Source organism: Erinaceus europaeus, chromosome 13, assembly GCF_950295315.1.
Source record: "Erinaceus europaeus chromosome 13, mEriEur2.1, whole genome shotgun sequence".
In the NCBI taxonomy this organism is placed as follows: Eukaryota; Metazoa; Chordata; class Mammalia; order Eulipotyphla; family Erinaceidae; genus Erinaceus; species Erinaceus europaeus.
The window spans coordinates 81,112,851-81,134,351 of record NC_080174.1 but is presented as its reverse complement, the minus strand read 5'-3'; the positions used below and the strand labels follow the sequence as shown (position 1 = coordinate 81,134,351).

Genomic DNA, 21,501 nt, shown 5'->3' with positions numbered 1-21,501 from the left:
TGCGCCACGTGTGCTTAACCCGCTGCACTACAGCCGGACCCCCATTAGTGATTTTTTAGAATTACAGTAATATTTGAAAAATGATTAGGAGTAAATATTAAATCATCCACTTAGGCTTTTGATCAGGAAAAAAAAAACAACTTTGCAATAGCACCTATATTTGTGACTTCTCAGAAAATCTGATTTTATAAAATTAAAATAAATCTATAAGACAAATAGAAAGATTTTTTTAAAAAAAAATGTATCCTGCAGATAGTTCATTTAGCTAATCTTACAGAAACTATCACTAGACAGTTTAATTTTAGGATTATTATTAAGCAAATTACTCATCCATACTGAGTTACCAAAATGAAATATACTTAGCTCTCACCAAATACAACAACAGCAAAGCATGTAGATAGTGCCCTATAACGAAAACCAAAAGTGACAGAGAATACAAACTTCAGGTGACTGTGAGACCACATACACTGAGTTGGTACCGAACTGGATGTCAGTGGGTCAGACCTCATGAACAGTGATGGAGTTTTGAAAGCTTTTCTGCATTTCAGAGCTATGCACACACATTGGTGACGGTTGACTAAGCTTATTCTTTCCCTTGTTATATACAGTATTTTGCAGATTTCTCATTTATCTCAACTCACATTTTGAAATCTCATAATTCAGTATAGTTTGGTTATAGATTAAAGTTCACTGAGTAATCTTTTTAGCATGTTTAACTGTTCCATGGTATAAAGATACACAGAACTTGATGGCTTCCAAGTGTGGTTCAAACATCCAAAGCACTTGAGATTAGCACCATGAAGAAATTTTAAAATATTGTACTGCAATTAATTTTAAATAACTTAGCACTGCATATGTCAGGGAGAAAGTCACGATTGAATCCAAATGGAAACTCCCACAAGCGAAGTGACTCAGTACATTTAAATCATTTCCTTTACCGTAAAGGGATAGGATTAAAAAAAAAAAAAAAAAGACTATTTCTATTGGCAAACGCCTTGGATGATTTCCTTAAAAATCAGATATCAGGGGCTGTATGGTAGCGCCACTGGTTAAGTGCACACTTAACAGGGTTAAGTGCCTGCTAAGTGCAGGGACCAGTGTAAGGATCCTGGTTGGAACCCCCAGCTCCCCACCTGCAGGAGGGAGGTCACTTCACAAGTGGTGAAGCAGGTCTGCAGGTGTCTTTCTCTCCCTCCTCTTTCTTCCTTTCCTCTCTGGGTTTCTCTCTGTCCTCTCCAACAGCAGCAATGGCAACAATAACAAGGGCAACAAAAAATGGAAAAAAAAATGGCCTCTAGGAGCAGTGGATTTGTGGTGCAGGCACTGAGCCCCAGTGATAACCCTGGAGGAAAAAAAAATCAGTTATCACTTGTTCTTTATTATAAAATATGGAAGACTGTGAACCATATTTTACTTGAAGAAATGAAGTGATAACTCCTTATGTTTCAGACATATTACAATAGAGAAACCAAGCTACTAGGGAAAAGTTATTGTCAATGAGCATATAATTTAAATATTATACATATATATATATATCTACATATGTATGTAGATATATATAGATATATATATATATATTATTTGAAATCTAAATTATTGTCCTAAATTTTAAAATCTAGAATCTGGACTAAATTCTTTAAGGATTCTTCTTTTTTAATTTTTAATTATTAATTATTGGGTAGAAACAGAGAGAATTTGAGAGGGGAGGAGGAAATAGAGAGGGAAAAAGACAGAGAGACACCTGCAGCCCTGCTTCACCACTCATGAAACTTTTCCCCTGCAGGTGGGGGACCAGGGGCTCGAACTGTAAGGTGTAGGCTTAACCAGGTGCACCACCTCCTGGCCCCAGAATTCTTCAGTAGCTCTTAAAACCCAGACTTCTCTGGTGTTCTGAATGCTATGCTAGATCACAGTATAAAGGATAAATGGTTTTTGAGTTGCCCTTTACTATTGATAAACATTTACAATTCTTAGTAGGCCATTTGTGGTTGCCTATACAGAAGAGACACTCTTTGATTTATAATGATCAGTGCACTCAAATTATTTCTAATCGCACTTATGACTGGCAGCAGGCATCGCCCAGTCACTATTTATGATCAGGAGTTCCAGCCTGAAATTTAGCCCAATGTCCAATAACTAGCTTGTTAATCATGTGCTTCAAATGAGATCTCTAGAGCTAAAAGAATCTTTATAATATATGTAACTTTCTTCTTTTAAGACCTGGATGTAGGTCCAGAAAGCAGTTCTTAGAACCCCTGTAAGGTCTATCCTCACCACATGGAATATAACATAACCCAGTCATGCTGTTTCCACAAAACAAAAAACTTACTCAAGACATCTGTTGACATATTCAAAGATAAGTCCCACTGTATTTTATGACCCCCAAAGAGCCATTTGTCACTTTGATTTCAATTCCATTTCAAACTATTAATATGTATGTTCCAGAAATTATGCTATTTGGGAATAAAAATCATGAGGTGGGAAATAAAAGTAAGTAGTCAGTGTGATTCTTGAACCAATTTAGAAAACCTGCTTCCATGCAGTGCATAGTCACATAGCTATAGCTTCTATAAGTTAAATTAAGTCCTTGTAACCTTAAAAGTCAAGCATCTGGAAGATGAGTACTTTGAAGTTCAGAAAAATGAGGGGACTTGCCTAACTTCACAAAGGTAATATGCAATATGTATGAGTAAGAAGGAACGCAAACCTAAAAGAGAGAGAGAGAACGAGTGTGTGTGTATGTTTTCTCCTATCAAGTGCATTGCCTTTTTAGTTTGTACCATAGCCAATTTTCAGAACTGTCATTTCTGTTAAAGGTGACAGCAGAGCCCATGAGGAATAGCGTCATGCATTACCCATGAAATGGTTTCTAATGGACAAACATAGTTTTAAAAACCGGTTTTGATGTTTTACTCCATTCCAGCTGTGTGTGCTATACAGTAATAGTGCTGCATTTCTCCTGGAGGACTCTGCCTAGATATCTCTACATCTCCACAGGAAAAGCTAAGCTCAAACATTACCACCAATAGTTTCTAGGCTACTACTCTAAATTCCGTGACAAAGCTCAGATTACTCCTAGTAGTGAGAACATAAAAGCAGTTACAGATGTACACAGGAACATATCACTGCATATTAATTTCACCAAAAGAGAGGACTTAACCAAGAGGGGGTGCCACTGACTCTCGATTTTTTTTTTTATTTCCTCCATCTTATTTATTTATTTATTTATTTATTTATTTACTATTTGTATTAAGGGAGTGAAAACATCAGTTGGGTCAAGTATATGATTAATTCATAACAAAAACTAAGATAGTTACATAAAGTCTGGGATCAAAATGGGATCTGTGGCTTGGTGGGTTTCTGGAGTGATCCTAGTCTTATCTTGTGTTCTCAGGCCCGAATCTTGATTTTATTGTCATTATTCTGAGTGACTAAGTTCCATGGAACAAGAACCTGGCACTTTTCTCACTTTGTATCTCCAAGTATATAAGCTGAAAGGTATCTGAAATAGCATTACGTGTATGAATTAATGAATCAAAGACGAGAAAACAAAAAGGGTGCAGGCCTATTTTAGGACAGTATCCCAGCACCATTTTCTCCTTTGGTCACGTTTAGTGATGTGAGCATTAATAAGCACTGCAGAATCCCAGACTTGTCTAAATTTTTTTACTTTATCATCTCACCAGTGGTGCAACATAGGAACACATTAATAGATAGTTATGTTTTCAGAATGTTCCAGGAAGGAAAGACAAAACAAACAAACACAAGTTTTCCACATTTACCCAACCACAGAGATCTTAAAGTGTCCCCATTTTTTGTTTGTTTGTTTTTAAATAAGGCAAATTGTTGCCATGCCATAATCATTCCTATCCTTTTACAAAATTATTTTCTGGTTATGCACATGACTGGGCTCAGTTGATTTTTGAAAGTTTGGTTATATAGTCTTTGAATTTAAATATTTTCTACCATGTCCTCTTTCCCACCACTCCAATTCTTAGTTCTTTTTCCCCCTTTCCAAGCAGGGTAGTGTTAAATAGTAAACCCTACCACCTTGTCCTCCAAAAATTCCATGGGATCTTTAGCTCTGGGGGTCTTCTTCTTGAGGCCATAACCTTACTTTTAGACAGTTGTCATTATCTTTGTCTAAAGGTCATAGCTAAATTGAATAAAAGGAAAGCTGTGTTTTCCTGTCGATGCACAAAGGCAGTATTGACTTCCCTAATCCAGTTTGCTGAGGGGTGAGAGAATTAAATTAGATATCTAAGCACAGAAATTGAGAGCCTTTGAAAACAAAGATAAGGAGACAAGACTGTATTTTCCCTTTTCCTGGGAGCTCTGTGCTCAAGATTTTGCAGGTGTGTCATCTGATCCATGGCTTGCATCGATCAAAACTGTGCCAATGCATATTTAATTAGCAAGGGGACCCCGGGTGCATTATAGCCATCATCCCCATATTGAATGGACTGTCAGACTTTCTGCACTTCTCCACCCCCACCTTCCCCTAGACCCATGCCCCGCCCCCACCCCACCCCCCTTGCCTTGTTGTTTGGGAAGCTTCTGCATTTTGTCTGAGCAGCTAAAAAGTTTCTTTGTTTTTAGCTGCTGATGCATACAGCTTCCCTGAGGAGAATGCAAACAAGTAGAGTCCGGAAGTGTTTATTTTGTCTAGGAAGACAAGCTAGGCCCAGGCAATTCCTTTGGTAAGATTTTTCAAACCCTGTGGAAAGCCACTAAAAAAAAGCAAAATGGAAAGAAATACACTTCGACTTTTTCATGTATAGATTTTAAAAATAAAAGTCAGTTGCACTAAGGTTTTCAAAAAAAAAATCCCAGGATAAATAGCAATATATACTTTTATGATATATATATATATATATATATGTATATAATTTTTTTTCCATTTGAAACTTCATTTTGGGCTACTACATAGGGCATGGCAAGCAGAATTTTCATTTATCAGCCCAGTTATTGTGATAAAATTCATCATTTTGTTCAGAACCTACCATGCCATCAGAGGAGTCTTTGAATGAGGAAAAGTTATTGAAGGTAGAAAGTAGATAAAAAGTTAAAAGGTGGATGAATTGTTTTAAAAGTTTCAAAGGTTTCCTGGGAGTTTCTTTTGGTGCAGATTCTTAAAAGTAACAGGAGGCTTGGAGTTTTGTCTCAGACAGGTTATTTCATGGGATTATGGACACTATTCATTTTCACACAGGTTACAAAGCGTGAATACCCAGACAGTGTTGTCTGATAAACAGATGTAATGCACCAAGTCTGCTTAGAATAAAGAGCACCAGACTGTGAGCACATGTTTAGGACTCATTTAAACTCATCAGCATAGTCTAGCTCATAGTTCTGTGTCTCTAGCCTACTTTTGAGGTAGCTTCTTGCTGGTAAAGTAAAAAGAAAAAAAATTTTTTTTTCCTACTACAATTTGCTGCAGAGACTCTTGGGAAAATCATTTGCATACATCTTGTTACAAAGACTGACTACTTCCTGGCTTAGACAAAGTGTTGCCTGATAAACAGACTTAACACACAAATGTCTGTCTGGAATAAACAAGGCAAGCTGAGATTTCATTTCCATTATCAGAGATCATCTCTTTCCCAGTATATGGGAATTAAGAATTTTTCCTTGAAAACAGGGTCTATGATGCTGATGTTCTCTACCATCTACCAGAGACACATAACATATGAGATGGATTTTTTTTTTTTTTGGAAAAGAATCAACTTTTTTGGGGGGAAGAAAAGTTTACACTGCAATGTTGCACTTAACCTTTTCACTAGTTGGCCCCCATAGAGAATAAAGATAAGATGTTGTTACATTGTTTCATTTGATAGACACAGCAATCCTGTGAAGTTAAGCAGAACTATCATTCTAGCTCCCCGTTACAGATGGAGAATCTGAAGTCCAGCACAGTTAAATTTGGAACTGAGATTCTCGAGGCCTTTTTTTTTTTTTTTAGCCACTTCATATCCCTTTCAGTAATGAAATAGGAATACAGAAATGTTACTGCTTAGAGAACTATCTGAGTTTAAATAACATGGATAACATGGCTACCTTCAGAAGAGAGTATTTTTCCTATTTTAATAAATTCCTGTAGTAGCTATCCAGACGCAAGCAAATAGTGTATATGGACTACAACTTAATTATGCATCATTTTCACTTGACAAATCTGTTTTTACAGCATGAAAAGTTACAGAGAGGATTTCTACTTTAAGTTGTATAAATAAGTACATGGGTAACCTCTAACTTTGTATCTTTCTGTTTATGAACTCCAGGAACTTACTACTATGATTAATTTTGTTTGTGGAAAAAAAAAGTGATTAAAAGGGGGACATTGAGCACATTTTTGAAATGCAGTAGTAGTGATTTTTTTTTAAGTTAGTTGTTGTTTACCTATGAGTGGATAAGCAATCTGTCTGACTTAATAACTAGAGTTCTGAACTGGTTAACAGGTTACTTTCACATGTCACTTCAGTTCCCATTAGAAGAAAAACAAAACTATGAGTGGTGACCTAAACATTTGATTTCAGTCACAATCCCTTGTTGAAGAAAATGTTAGACATTGCAAATTTAGTCAAAGTATTATGCTTACATATCTTTTATCATTGCCATACGTTTGCCTTTGACTTGGTGTGTCATAGAGAAAGCTGATCCTTGTAGTCAGCCTTGTGCAAAAAAAATTGAAGGTTTAAAGTTTGAGTCATCCTGTCACTACTTTCAGAGTGACTGAACTGGTAATTTTTAAAGCTTAGGAATGATTCTCCTTCACAGTCATAACACAACAATAGTTACACCATTTTATTTTTTTTCCTCTCTCAATGTGTTAAAAACTATGTATCATTCCATAACCTCCTTGTGCACATAGAAAAATAACACATTTATGAGTAGGTGATAAGACAGTTGAATCACTCTTCAACCTAAACAGCCTCATCATCATACACAGTCCTGACTAAACAGATGGGCTTTGAATACCAGCATTAATGCCAAGGGGGGGGGGGCACCAATTCCTGCAGATTTAATATCTCACAAATTCTTCTTTTGAAAAGCATTTAAGAGTTTCAAGAAAGAAAATTGCAGTAAACTAGATTATGTAACAAGTCTTCAGTATACCCAGGAAATACAGGGATACAAGGGGGGTGGCCAAGGGGTAGATCTCTGAGCAGCTGGTAGCCTCGGGGGTGGTCTGGTGGAACCCTTCCAAGTCACTGTGCCTCATGAGCACAGCCTTCCTGCTCTGTCCGAATCCCATCAGAGGAGCAAGGACCACTGTGTGCAAAGCAACTGGATTCTCTGAATCAGAACTTACCCTCTGCCACCGCTCCTCACTTCCCTCCCTGGAAAGAACCTGTTCTGCATGCACTGGTTACCCAGGCTGTACTGTGTACAGACATAGCCTTACAAATTCTCAATTCTGGCTTGCTGGGAAAGCTATACAGATGAAATTTTATAACTTAAATACAACAAAGGCAAGATTTTTCCAGTTCTTAAGAACTCTCTAATGTTCCTTTTTTATTTTATTTTAAACCAAGTTATGCTCAGCTTTGGCTTATATTGATGCATAAATGAAATTGGGAGCTCAGGGCCTCAGGCATGAAAATGTTTTGCATAACCTTTAGACTACCTCCTCAGCTCTAATGTTTTCCATTTTTAAATTAAATTTAAATTAAAAAAATTGACGGTGTGATTCGCCTCTCACTTCCTTTTAAAAACTAGGTTATTGTATGTTAATTTTTCATTAAGTAGGCGAGAGTTGTATACTTTAATTAGCATTAAATATTGACTTGGCTATTGCCTGAACTTAAAGGTTTTATCCATTTTCTTGAAATGCTAATATTAGTTAAATATGTTTAGTGGTTCTGATTTAATTGCGGCATTACAAATTTCTGTTTGCTGTTTACCAGAGCAGGATGGATAAAACTATATTTTGTTGCTGGTATTGTAGTCGATGATGTTTCCTTGTAAGCTACTGTCTCTGTACACCAATATGCACCTATACACAGGCATTGTACATCCTCAACTAGCTCCTAAAACCTGAGTTTTTAAGGTTACGGTGATACTGGAAAAACAGACAATATTCCTAGTATAAAAACTATAATATTGGGGGGTCGGGTGGTAGCGCAGCAGGTTAAGCGCATTTGGCGCCAAATGCAAGGACCTGTATAAGGATCAGAGTTCGAGCCCCAGGAACCCCACCAGCAGGGGAGTCGCTTCACAGGCGGTGAAGCAGGCCTGCAGGTGTCCATCTTTCTCTCCCCCCCTCTGTCTTCCCCTCCTCTCTCCATTTCTCTCTGTCCTATCCAACAATCTTCTAGCGTTTGCCCTTCTTCCGTAGCCAGTCAACAGCGTCAGGTTGAGCCTGATGTCTGCTTGTTGCTGGCTTTGAAAGTGACTGGGATCCATGTGGATTCAGTCGGCTAGGAAGGATCGTCAGTTTCCCCAATAAATGGGTACTCACGGGATGCACCACGAGAAGGTCGATCCAATGCATCCCATTCCAACAATGAAGGACATCAACAATAACAATAATAACCACAACAAGGTTACACCAACAAGGGCAACAAAGGGGGGGGGGAATGGCCTCCAGGAGCAATGGATTCATGGTGCAGGCACTGAGCCCCAGTAATAACCCCGGAGGCAAAAAAAAAAACAACATAGTATTTCTGGGCTAGGGAGATAGCACAATGGTTATACAAAAAGGCTTTCAGTCCTGAGGTCCCAAAGGTCCAGGTTCAGTCCCTGACATCACCATATACTCTTTTTTAACTGTAGCAATAAGAGTAATAAGCTAATGTGACTATCATAGTCATCTGGTTTTCTAAATTTCCTTAGTGTAATAAACATGATAATAGATCAAAGTATAGTAACTCCAAACCCCACTCTACTAATCAGAAATATAATTTTTCTATTTTGACATCAGGAAAGTATCGAAACAAGTATTGGTATTCATCACTCTTATTCTTTTGCAAAGAACTCATTTACCAAGCCTTAAGCAACAACAAAAATATTACCTAAATTTTTGCAATATTTTTTAAAAACTTCAGATGTAGAATGTAAGTTTATTACATTCAGGATATAATAATCCATATTTTTGGGATTCGGGCAGTAGCGCAGCGGGATAAGCGCACGCGAAGCACACGGAACGGCTAAACCGGTTCGAGCCTCTGGCTCCCCACTTGCAGGGGAGTCACTTCACAGGCGGTGAAGCAGGTCTGCAGGTATCTATCTTTCTCTCCCCCTCTCTGTCTTCCCCTCCTCTCTCCATTATCTCTCTGTCCTATCCAACAACGACGACATCAATAACATCAACAAGAATAACTACAACAACAATAAAAAAACAAGGGGAACAAAAGGGAAAATAAATAAATGAACATATATATAAGAAATAATAGTCCAGATTTTTAATTTTCCTATACTATAGGAATGACCTTTCTGGTTCATTTACTTGCAGGGAAGTATCCATTCCTGCCTTTATCTTTTCTTTTCCACACTATAAAAAGTGCCAACTGCCGTAAGTTACAATTTCATCCTTTTCACTTAACTGTGTTGGAATACCTTCTTTTTTCTTCCTGTTGCATCTGGATGTGGGAGACTTAAAACCAGACATGAAATTCTTTAAAAAATTTTTTAAATATTTATTTATTCCCTTTTGTTGCCCTTGTTGTTTTATTGTAGTTATTATTGTTGTTATAACGATGTCGTCATTGCTGGATCGGACGGAGAGAAATGGAGAGAGGAGGGAAGACAGAGAGGGCGAGAGAAAGACAGACACCTGCAGACCTGCTTTACCTCCTGCAGGTGGGGAGTTTGGGGGGGGGTTTCGAACTGGGATCCGTATGCCAGTCCTTGCACTTTGCGCCACATGCACTTAACCCACTGCGCTACTCCCCAGACACTAAATTCTAACAGTGGATTTCCAGATTTCATCTTTAGCCTAATCATTATGTATGAAGGGGGAGTTGATGTAGGTGAATTATTTTTCTCCTAACACCAGAATTTGCTTTTGTATGGTCGATAGCCTTTTGTTGATATCGTGTTGACTGAATAGAAAGGACACTAAATCAGGGTCTTCCCTACTGCGTGTTCTTGTTCTTTATCAGCGATTTACAACAGCAGTTAGGATTGTGAGGCACTGTCTGGGCAACAGAATCTGCCAGATTTATCTTTGTATTATTTTCAGTGTGCAAAATAGTGCTCTGTTGTCAGTCATTTTAGCTGGAGCACATTTGGTGTTGGATTGGACAGGGGAATGGGGTGGAGGTCCTCCTTTGGATCAGGTGCTGTGTTCAGCTCTTGTTATTCTGATGAGCCTCTTGTGGTGTAGGCAAGAGCATCATAGGAAGTGATTGTCTACAACTTCTACATACTGGGTGAGATTTCCCACCCACAAACCAGAAGATGTTCCTGCCAGGCCCTATAAAGAGCCTTATAAAGACTTTCTGCCTCCCCTTTTCCATTTTTAAGTCCCAGTTACTTTCTAAGTGTGAACATAGTATATTTTTTTAGTCACTGGCAGTGTTTCAATATTAGAAAGCTGAGCAAGTAAAAATTCATCTCCTTAGTCCCAACAGCTATTGGATCCTTGGGTGGGCCAGGCTCCTTTGAAAGATACAGGGGAAAAGGAGAAAAGAGAAAGAAACTCTTCTTCATGGAGCTAAAGGTCTAATAGGCAATGATTTTAAATCACCTTGGTACAGTGTAATGTGAATTCCACAGGAAGAATGCCTGTACCATGCAAGGACCAGGCAGGAGAAAGTTAAATTCTAGGTTGAGCACAGGGATAATTCCTCTACATTCCATCTCTGTCTTCTGCCTGATAAACGTAAAATACATGGAAATGATCAGCATATTTTTTGCTTTCTCACTTTACCATTTTGACATGTTTTTGACATTAACTGACCTTTCCAAAAAAAAAAAAAAAAAAGTATTCTCTGGGGTTCCCATGCAGATTCCAGGGAGTGGAAGAGAACAGGTGGATAAAAGGCAAATCCAGTGTATCGTTTCTGATCTTAGATTGCAAAAGCCTTTGGAAGCAGAGAGGAATAAGTACGCTTTAGGATTTATATTGTTTTCTTTCCCCAGTGATGATGCTGACAGTGAACTCCAGCAACCTAGCTGTAGGTGCTATAAAAATGCATGGATGCAGGGCAAGCAGGTCAATTAACACATCTCAACACAGCTTTAAAAAAAAAAATGCAAAGCTCTTTTAAACTTCTCATTTTTTTTTAAAGCACTGCTTTTCACCAGTTAGAGTGCTATGTTATTTTTTTTTTTAAGATTTTATTTATTTTATTAATGAGAAAGATAGGAGAAGAGAAAGAGCCAGACATCACTCTGGTACATGTGCTGCCAAGGATTGAACTCAGGACCTTATGCTTGAGAGTCTAGTTCCTTAGCCACTGTGCCACCTCCCAGACCACAAGTGCTATGTTCTTAAACAAGAAGCAAATCCCCTAGATTTGCTAGGGAAAAGAATTGATCATCCAAATGCACAGAAGCATTCACCATTTCATCCTTTAAACAGACTCTAATAATTCTCTTCAGTAGAAAATACAAATCTGGCTTCCCACCAGCAAAACCAGAGAAAGTCATTGTCACCGAGGGCACAGATACATGAATGCACCCAGTTCTATGCAGTTGGGTTTGCTTTCTGGGGTTTCTGATTATTTCAGTTGATGAGAATCAACTGACCATGAGATAATTGTCCAAAAAAAAAAAAAAAAAGCTTTTGGACAATGTTTCGACAATGTTTCTACCAAGTGTACAAAAGAAAAGAATTAACCGTCATGATAGTGTTTTAATACAAATGATTGGAAAAAGAGATCTTTCATTTGTATCCAATAGAGATGGGTAAAAATTAATTTAAAATTTTGGTTATTTGGTTGCCTTCCTACTTAACAGCATGGGCAACGTTTTACAGTACTTGAAAAATTGTTCAAGCAGCTTCAGCAGAGGCTAGCAAGGGGACTGAGAAGTTTCAGTCCTTGTTGACTTAGTGGAAAAGAGAGGGGTGGGGGGAAAGGGAGATACACAACTCATAGTAAATATATATGTATATATATAGTACTTTATTATAATATATATATATATATATATATATATATATATATAAGTCTATAATTCCTTACAATTTCCTATAGGTCTTTGACTTTGCTCATTCCTGTCTTGATTAATGAATTTTTATAGATGGTCTGGGTGTATGTATATCAGTGTCCTCAGCTTTTGAATATAACTGGAGAAATTAAATTCTGTTTTCAGTTTGGCTAGATGCCTCCTTCAGTGTTTGTATCGAGCTTTCACAAGAAAGCTGCGGCCTCTTTCAGACTAGCTCTGAGCATTTTTCTGCCGTGCAGTCATTTACGGCTTGCTTCCTTTCTCTGTGACTTGGGATTTTAAACTTTCTTTGAACACACCTATAGCTTCAACTGATTGTTGACATTCTCTATAGTCATGTACTATTTCCATAGAAAAAGGCTATAAAGAGAGACAAGCCTACTTGCAGGTTGCTATGCATTATTATTATTATTATTATACAGAGTTTTGGATCTCACATGATCTTTTTTGCTTAAAAATTCCTGAGTGAATATCGAGAAAGTAATTGACTGTTGTGAGCTTAGATAACTTGAGATTTTGAAAAGGTGTTTGTGTGTTGGTTCATGGAGAAGCAATTAGTTGTAAAGGTTTTTAACACCTTTACAAAAGTAGAACATTGACCAAGCTGTCCTCGAAAGACAGGCCTTTTTGTTTTACCCCAAAGAGAAATTCTGCTTTGCAAAATTTTGTATCTGCTTTGTGATAGGATTAAGAAGAATTTCAGCATTCCCTAAAAAAAAAAAAAAAAAAATTAGATACCTTTTTCTTAATTTTTATAGAGATACTATATAAATATATTTTTAAATTGGGATAAAATAATAAAGATGTATCTTTCTCCTAAAATACATTTGGTTTTAATTTTCAGAATATTTAAAATATTTGAGAATTTAATGGCTAGATTTTAGATCTTTCCTTAAAAAAAGAGCAGGTAACCCATAATAAAGGCAAAAAAAATAATGGTTTGCTGTAAAATGAATACAGTTTTATGGAGCCAAAATTTCCAATTTGACCCTGTATAAATTTGCATTTTCAATCTTCACTGTAGGTTTTGTATTTAATTTTCTAGTTCATTCTGAGAACTTCTCTGAAGTGTTTGAACTTATAATGCTGTTTTTTTTTCTCCTTGTTATGTTTTCTCTGTGGCAATTATTGCAAGAATATAAAAACCACCATTTCACCAGACAAATGAAGATTCATGTTTTCATGTCCTTTGCTGTCTGAAAGTTTGAGTCAACATAGATTTTTGCCATAGTCACCAGTTTAAAATCATCTGAAAATGTTTAAGTAGGCATTTTCTTTATAGCTGGCTGCTATAATTAAAATCTTCATTTGCTCAAAAACAGGAAACCTTCTTTAAAATAATAAATTAGCATTATTGACCGAGGGTCACTCTTAGAATATAACTTCTATTTTCTAATCACTCCAAGAAAGAGAATGGCAATGCTCTAACTGTGTTGAAATAGAAGTAATATTTTCAATTTAATCACAGTTAAGTGTTATGACCTTTTGATCTTGCATTGAATTTCTTGTTGAAATGTGGTCAGATTTCAGACAGCTAGTTCTGACCCTGTGGAGTCAAGGTAAAGTTAGAATCAAGTAATTCTTTTCCCATACAATTTGTCTTGTCGGTTTGCTTTTAGATAATGTTATAAGCTGTTTCAAATCTCAGAAAATACTTTACATCAAAAAATTTTCTCCCTGAAGTATTTTGCCTCAAAGTACAATGAATATACTTGTTCTAGCTCTGTGACTTTGTTTCTTCTCTCACTTAATTTTATCTAATTTTAAAATTAGTTGTAGAGGATGTATTCTAGATTGTCCCACTTAGAAAAACTGAATTGAATTTGAGCAGAATTTCCTTTATAAAATAAAAAATTGATCAAATTCAGCCTATTCTCCCCCCAAAAAAAAAAATCCTTTAGGCTCTCCCAAAATGTATGAGTACAGTAGGAAAAAAAATTAATTATTAAATGGGGAAAATATATACCTTCCCAAAAGACATCTTTCAGTTAGCCTGCTATCTCAAGTAAATGTGCTAAGAGAATATTAGAACTCTCATATTTAATGGTGTTAGTCTGCATAGTCTGTTGCTGTAATACAGAGCTAAATATCAACAGAACTTGTTACTGTTGTTTGGGTTGCTTTTATATACCAGCTTCAAAATATGTTTTGACACTTTATTATGTTCTGAATCAAGCTTCAGATGTGTGTAATGAAGGATGAAGTCTTTATCGGGCTGTAGTGTATAAATAATGGAGAAGAGCAGTTAAGAAATTGTCTCTAAGAGCATGGTTCATGGACGATTTCCACTTACAATCCAGCACAAGGCAGACAGCCCTGGAGGGGTCTAGTGTCCCATATACCGAGGCGGGGCTGCTGCTTTCTCTTCTCTCTTTCTTTTTTTCTCTTCACTCCTCGTGTCATTTCTGTGATGTTCTCATGCCTCGTTTATATACTGCACCTTTTGAGAATGTCTGGCACCACTGATCCACTTTCCTTCACAGACCCTATAATTTTTGGCTGTATTTTTTTGTGTTTTTCAGATTCAAGTCAGTCTGAAAGTCCCAGCCAGCCAAGTGATGCTGACATTAAGGACCAGCCAGAAAATGGTAAGTTTAGCTTGGGACTCTGGCTGCTGCTATGAGAGTCTATGTGGTAGCCAGCGGCCAAGCAGATATAAAGATTTCTGGGTCTGCTCTGTGGATAGTCCACAGTATGGACAAGTCTGAGAACACAAGGAGCTCCCTGGATCACTTTAGCTGCCCCCAAACACTGTCAAGATACCCAAGAAAGTTGGTTAGTATAAGAAGAGGGGTGGATTTACCAAATCAGAATCTTTTACTGTATAGGTGAGGCCTTCTGGCTTAGTAATTTGATTTTCAGTTCCTTTTAAAGTGGTAAATACTTAATGAGATCTATACAGTGATTTGAGATCATAAATATTTTTGAGACGTTTGAGATAAGTATTTCAGGACACTGTTTAACCCTTTGCTAGTAATTAAAAGAAAGCCATTTTTAGCGGCTTTTTTTTTCTTTTTTCTTTTTCTTTTATTTATTTATTTATTTATTCCCTTTTGTTGCCCTTGTTTTATTGTTGTAGTTATTATTATTGTTGTTGTTGTCGTTGTTGGATAGGACAGAGAGAAATGGAGAGAGGAGGGGAAGACAGAGAGGAGGAGAGAAAGACAGATACCTGCAGACCTGCTTCACCGCCTGTGAAGTGACTCCCCTGGAGTTGGGGAGCCAGGGTTCGAACCGGGATCCTTATGCCGGTCCTTGTGCTTTGCGCCACCTGCGCTTAACCCGCTGCGCTACAGCCCGACTCCCAAGAAAGCCATTTTTTAACTTGAAGTTATCTAAATTAAATGGTAAGGGTACCTAATAGTCCTGGATTCCTCAGTTGAATAAATATGTAGACTTACTTTTTCAGGAAATCATTTGAAGTAGAATTTATATCATAAATATGTCATATATATGTTTCTGGTAAAATACTAAATTTGTGACAATATTAAAAAGCTGGTCATAGGTTGTCATTTAAGATTGAGTGAAATGATTCGTGAACTAGCAGTAACGGTTACATATTAAATGATATGTACTTTCATAATTATTGTATCATGAAGTCTAGAGTGCTCTTGGTGATAGAACAGAGGGGTTAAGTGTGAATATTAGACTTTGAGGGGAATACATCATCAGGGTTAAAACTTACGGTATTGATGTTTAGTCTGTGCTCAAATTCTACCCCTATTTCTTATCTTTCGAACATTAAATGAATTATTTAATAGCATTGGTTTATTATCTTCAGAATAGGATGACAATATTTCTATGCCTGCTGCAGAATTAAGTGTTTAGATTTTTTTTTAAGATTTTATTTATTTATGAGAAAGATAGGAGGAGAGAGAAAGAACCAGACATCACTCTGGCACATATGCTGCCAGGGATTGAACTCAGAACTTCCTACTTGAGAGTCCAAAGCCCTATCACTGTGCCACCTCCCGGCCCACAGTGTTTAGATTATTTAATAGATAGTGGTTGACATAGTATCTTTCAGATCATTTATAGAATAAAAAAGAAAGTTGACTACTGTTCATCACTTTTAATAACTTTTAGTCAGTGTAATCCTACCATTCTTGTTTTTTCTTTTCTTTTCTTTTCTTTTTTTTTTTAAATATTTATTTTATTTATTCCCTTTTGTTGCCCTTGTTGTTTTATTGTTGTTGTCGTTGTTGGATAGGACAGAGAGAAATGGAGAGAGGAGGGGAAGACAGAGAGGAGGAGAGAAAGATAGACACCTGCAGACCTGCTTCACCCTCCTTGTGCTTTGCGCCACCTGAGCTTAACCCGCTGCGCTACAGCCCGACTCCCACCATTCTTTTCATTTGTGTAGAAATGGGCTCATTCCTTAAGGGTCCTCCTCCTCCTTCTCCTCCCCCTCCTCCTCCCCCCTCCCCCTCCTCCTCCTCCTCCTCCATTTTTGTTTTCATCTGATATCTAGGAGTAGATAGGGAAACTGAATTATTTCAGAATAGTGTAGAGGGTTACCTTGGCCTCACTATATCCTGCCACAAATCTTTCACGTTTTTTTCATTTCCGGAGCCTGGGAAAGTCTTGTTAATATGGCTGGTTGCCAGCATTAACGGGACTGTGTGTCTCTTCCTTTTCTCATCTTGGTATTTTGGTGGCATTTTTGTTTTCAGAATTGTCTTTTCAAATCAGGCATTTAAAAGGAAAAAAAGACACTTGTTTTTCATCTTATAAACAGCTGTGTCTTATTTTTTTGTTGATATTTTAAGGAGTGATATTTATTGGTTACTTTTATTCTTTATTTTCTATTTGTCTTATGGGTGATACCTTAAATGTCTTTTTCACATTATATATATATATATATATATATATATATAAAATTTATTTTCTCTTTTGTTGTCCTTGTTGTTTTTCACTGTTGTTGTAGTTATTATTGTTATTGATGTTGTCATTGTTAGATAGGACAGAGAGAAATGGAGAGAGGAGAGAAAGACAGAGGGGGAGAGAAAGCTAGACACCTGCAGACCTGTGAAATGACTCCCCTGCAGGTGGGAAGCCAGGGGCTCAAACCACATTTTATATTTATAATCTGCCTAAAAGTATGTCAAGTTAATAATTTTACTTTCATTAAAAAAAAAGTTCGTGTGTTATAGGTAGGGGTATGTGGTTCACGTAGTTAGCTCTGGCGGCCCTCTAGCTGGCCTGTGATTCATCTGTCTTCATAAAATGGCCGACAAGCTGTTCACATGCAAATATAAATTGAGAGCGCGGGGAGATCCCTGGCATGCCTCTCTGGAGCTGCCTGTAATACCGATATTGTGTGTTTCCCATTCCAAAAAGCAACCACGATTGAGCCTGGATTTTTTCAGCCAAAAACAAAGAGATGTTAGCCAAATCCACGTTTAACCCCATGTTACTTGATTTGTGGTACCATTTTGGGAAGAATCATAAGAGCTCAAAGGAAAATAGTGTTAATATCTGAAGAAGTAATTCAAAGAGAAACAGAGGACATTTTACTTGTATTATCTTTTTACCTAAAGTTCACACTAGACGACGTAAGACCTTTATTTCTATCTGCCTTTTTGTCAGTCTCAGATGATGTTATGGAGGAGATCAGTATTTAATCTCTTTTCTCAATACGTATAATCCCTAAAGGAAAAAAATAAAGATTTCAGGACTGGGTATTTATATGCGTGAGATAACTTTCTGGCATTCTTCTAATTACCCCAGTTTCTGGAATATGAGTTCCGGAAACTGCTTCGTCCTCCTCCCCTTTGGCATGACAGAGTTTTGTGCTTGTACTATTCCACTCCTGTCAGTGGACTGTTTTTTCTTCAGTTTAAGATACTGACAGAGACAGAACGGAAGAGAGACACAAAGGGAAAAGAGAGTGATGCGTAGACACCAAAGCATCTGCCTTTGTGGTGGTAAGGCTGGAAACTCAGGTCTCGCTCATGGGAATGCATGTGCTCTGGCCCCATGTCTGTAGGGGTTCCGTTAGTTTGATTTGGTTTTGTTTTGCAAGAGGGTTCTCTGATAATGGGTCCACCAAGAACTTTTGGAATCTTGTGGAGTGAAAAAGTGACAGGTTCTTTCTTCAAATGAAGTGGAAACTCATTATTCCTTCTCTATGTATATATGAGAGGAAATAGTATTCCTTTTATCCTAACTCATGAGGAGAAAGGTAATAGGAAACGAATGGCATTTTCCTAGTAAACCATGGAGAATGAATAGACAAATGGCAACATGCCGTTTCATCCAAAACCATAAACAAGGCCTTGTAACTTAAAGTGGATACAGCTGTTTCTTCACTGCCTCAATAACTCCTTTCTCTTACCACCACCACCACCCCCATGGATTTTTTTGCTTTCTTTTCTTATATGCCTTAAGACTTGACTGTAAAGAAAAAACAAATCACTGTAATAGATGAGAAATTAGAGTAATAGATGAGAATTTTGAGGGAATCATCTGAAACCCAGAGATAAAAACATTACAATCTCTGAAACTCAAAATAGCAGTGATTAAAAACTTTACCTCTGGAGTCAAATAAACCTGAGTTCAAATTCAATAACGGTTTGATGACTTTGAATAAAGTATTTTCCCAATCTTAATTTTCTCATCAATAAGATAGAAATACTCAAGCGCAAGGACCGGCGTAAAGATCCCGGTTCAAGCCCCCGGCTCCCCACCTGCAGGGGAGTCGCTTCACAGGCGATGAAGCAGGTCTGCAGGTGTCTATCTTTCTCTCCCCCTCTCTGTCTTCCCCTCCTCTCTCCATTTCTCTCTGTCCTATCTAACAACGGCGACATCAATAATAACTACAATAACAACAAAAACACAACAAGGGCAACAAAAGGGAAAATAAATTTAAAAAAAAAATTTAAAAAAAGATAGAAATACTCAACCTAACTCAAGACTGAGGAGCTCAGTCCCTATCATGGAATAAGATCTAGTTTGCCTGGTGCAATGTACCGACACCTATCTTGGGGAAATGTTGAAATGTACCCCTAAAAATTAGTATTTCCTCCATAAAGTGATAACTGGAATTGGAGGAAAAACATGGGCATAACTCATGAGTATTAAAGTGAAAATATACCCACTGCCACTCTCCAGTTAAAACCTGTCACATCTGTAGTGAGTACACATATGTGAAAAGTCTGAAAAAGAGGATATTGGTGTGGTAGTGTAAGGACAGTGTCAGAAATTAGCCAAGACTTTTTAGAGACATCTTTTGGAGACACATTCTTTGTTCTGAAATATTAGCCATAAGTTTCTTTATATGTGTCCATAACCCCCACACAGGGCCACATCTATTTTGCTATTTAGTTCTCTCCAAGCATTCTATTCATCTCCCAGAAGTGACTTAGAATTTTTAAACCTCAGTAGGGTAGATAGCATAATGGTTATGCAAAAAGGCTTTTATGTCTGAGTTTCCAAATGTATCAGGTTCAACCCTTTGCACTGCTATAAGTCAGAGCTGAGCAGTGTTCTGGTCTTTCTTTCTCTTTCTCTTTCTGTGACCATCCATGAAGATAGAAATAAAATAAAATAAAATAAAATAAAACAAAATAAAATACCAAATTGTTGCATCATTAAAAATGAATCCTCAAGAAAAATCATTCTAGTATTCTTTATTTTTGCTGATTTTTTTTTCCTTTTGATACAACTCTCCATGGGGGTGAAGGTAGAAAGAAAGGAAGAAGAAAGAAAGAAAAGATAGAGAGAAAAAAATATCTTATACTCTATATAATTCTGTGACTTGAACCTATTAGGTACTCAGTATTAATTTGCTTGATGAATAACGTTAAGGGCTAAGAGGTAACCTACCCAGTAGAACTCATCTAGTACAATGTGCAAGGACTAAGGTTTGAGCACTGGCACCATATGTTAGCGCCATGGTTCTTAGGGAAGTGGAAGAAACAAAATGTACTGAGGAAGCTGAAAATCCAACTCTGATGTGGAAGAAACTTGTACAGGGACAGATGCCATACATACACGGCTATGACATGTAATCAAAAGAAACCAGAACTAGGGGCTAAACTAATGGTCCCATTAGATCCAGATGTACCTCTGCTTCTGCCCCAATCCCTGTGAGGACATGAAATAAAGATAAGAAATCTCATCACGCTAGTTAATACTTGATGACTAAAGAGACTGCTGTGTTGTGGTCTGGGACGTGGCACAGTAGATAAAGTGGATAAATAAATGAAGTTAAAAAAAAAATGAAAATAGACTGCAGTACTGACAAAACTCTTTTTTTTAAAAAAAAAAAAAAGAATTTATTTATTCATGAGAGACATAGAAGGAGACAGAGAAAGAACCAGACTTCGCTCTGGTACATGTGCTGCCGGGGGGGTTGAACTTGGGACCTCATGGATGAGAGGTCCAGTGTTTTATCCACTGCACCACCTCCCGAACCACCTGACAAAATTCTTAGATCTGACTAGTATCATCTATTTCACCTTGTGCATATCATTCAGACTTCCTTTTCAACTTTTCAAGAGTACCTAGAGGTTTTAGGCTGGTTGGACTTGGGCTTAGAACGTCGACTTTAGCCATCTTTGTAAATTCCTGTGATGTATTTTGGCTCCTGTTAAGAGTATTTTGGTGAGGGAGCATCTGAAGTGCTGTTCGAACATTCACAGAACCTGTGACCAGTCCTCCAAAGCTCATATTCTGTTGTCCATCAGGTCAGCCATTAATCAGGGAGACGTTCACCTGGAACCCGTCTGTTTAATTCAAGACACGCTTCTGTAGAATCACAATAAGTGAGTGTCTGTGGGAATAGCAGCGACCATGAGTGTCTGTGGGGATAGCAGCGACCATGAGTGTCTGTGGAGATAGCAGCGACCATGAGTGTCTGTGGGGATAGCAGCGACCATGAGTGTCTGTGGGGATAGCAGCGACCATGAGTGTCTGTGGGGATAGCAGCGACCATGAGTGTCTGTGGGGATAGCAGCGACCATGAGTGTCTGTGGGGATAGCAGCGACCATGAGTGACTGTGGGGATAGCAGCGACCATGAGTGTCTGTGGGGATAGCAGCGACCATGAGTGTCTGTGGGGATAGCAGCGACCATGAGTGTCTGTGGGGATAGCAGCGACCATGAGTGTCTGTGGGGATAGCAGCGACCATGAGTGTCTGTGGGGATAGCAGCGACCATGAGTGTCTGTGGGGATAGCAGCGACCATGAGTGTCTGTGGGGATAGCAGCGACCAGTGCTGGCACGCAGAGAGCACAACCCCTGCTGGGACGGGACTTGCTGTGAGTGCATCCTTAACTTAAAAAAAAAAAAGTGGGGGGATTCCCTTGCCAGAAAAAGAAAAGCTGTATTCATGTAGTTTTCTCTCTGCTTCCTAGCATCACCTGCTCAGATTGAAAATAATCT

The 21,501-nt window shown here is 37.8% G+C and overlaps 1 protein-coding gene across 6 annotated transcripts in view; it reads left to right on the top strand.

Annotated features, from left to right (window-relative positions):
• NFIA (nuclear factor I A) overlaps window positions 1–21,501 on the top strand; it is a 482,852-nt gene that overhangs the window by 227,091 nt on the left and 234,260 nt on the right. For all 6 annotated transcript variants that reach the window (XM_060206322.1, XM_007522725.3, XM_060206323.1 and 3 more), the window contains exon 3: window positions 14,637–14,702. In XM_060206322.1, coding sequence (XP_060062305.1) covers window positions 14,637–14,702 — 66 coding nt within the window. The remainder of the gene's footprint in view (window positions 1–14,636; window positions 14,703–21,501) is intronic.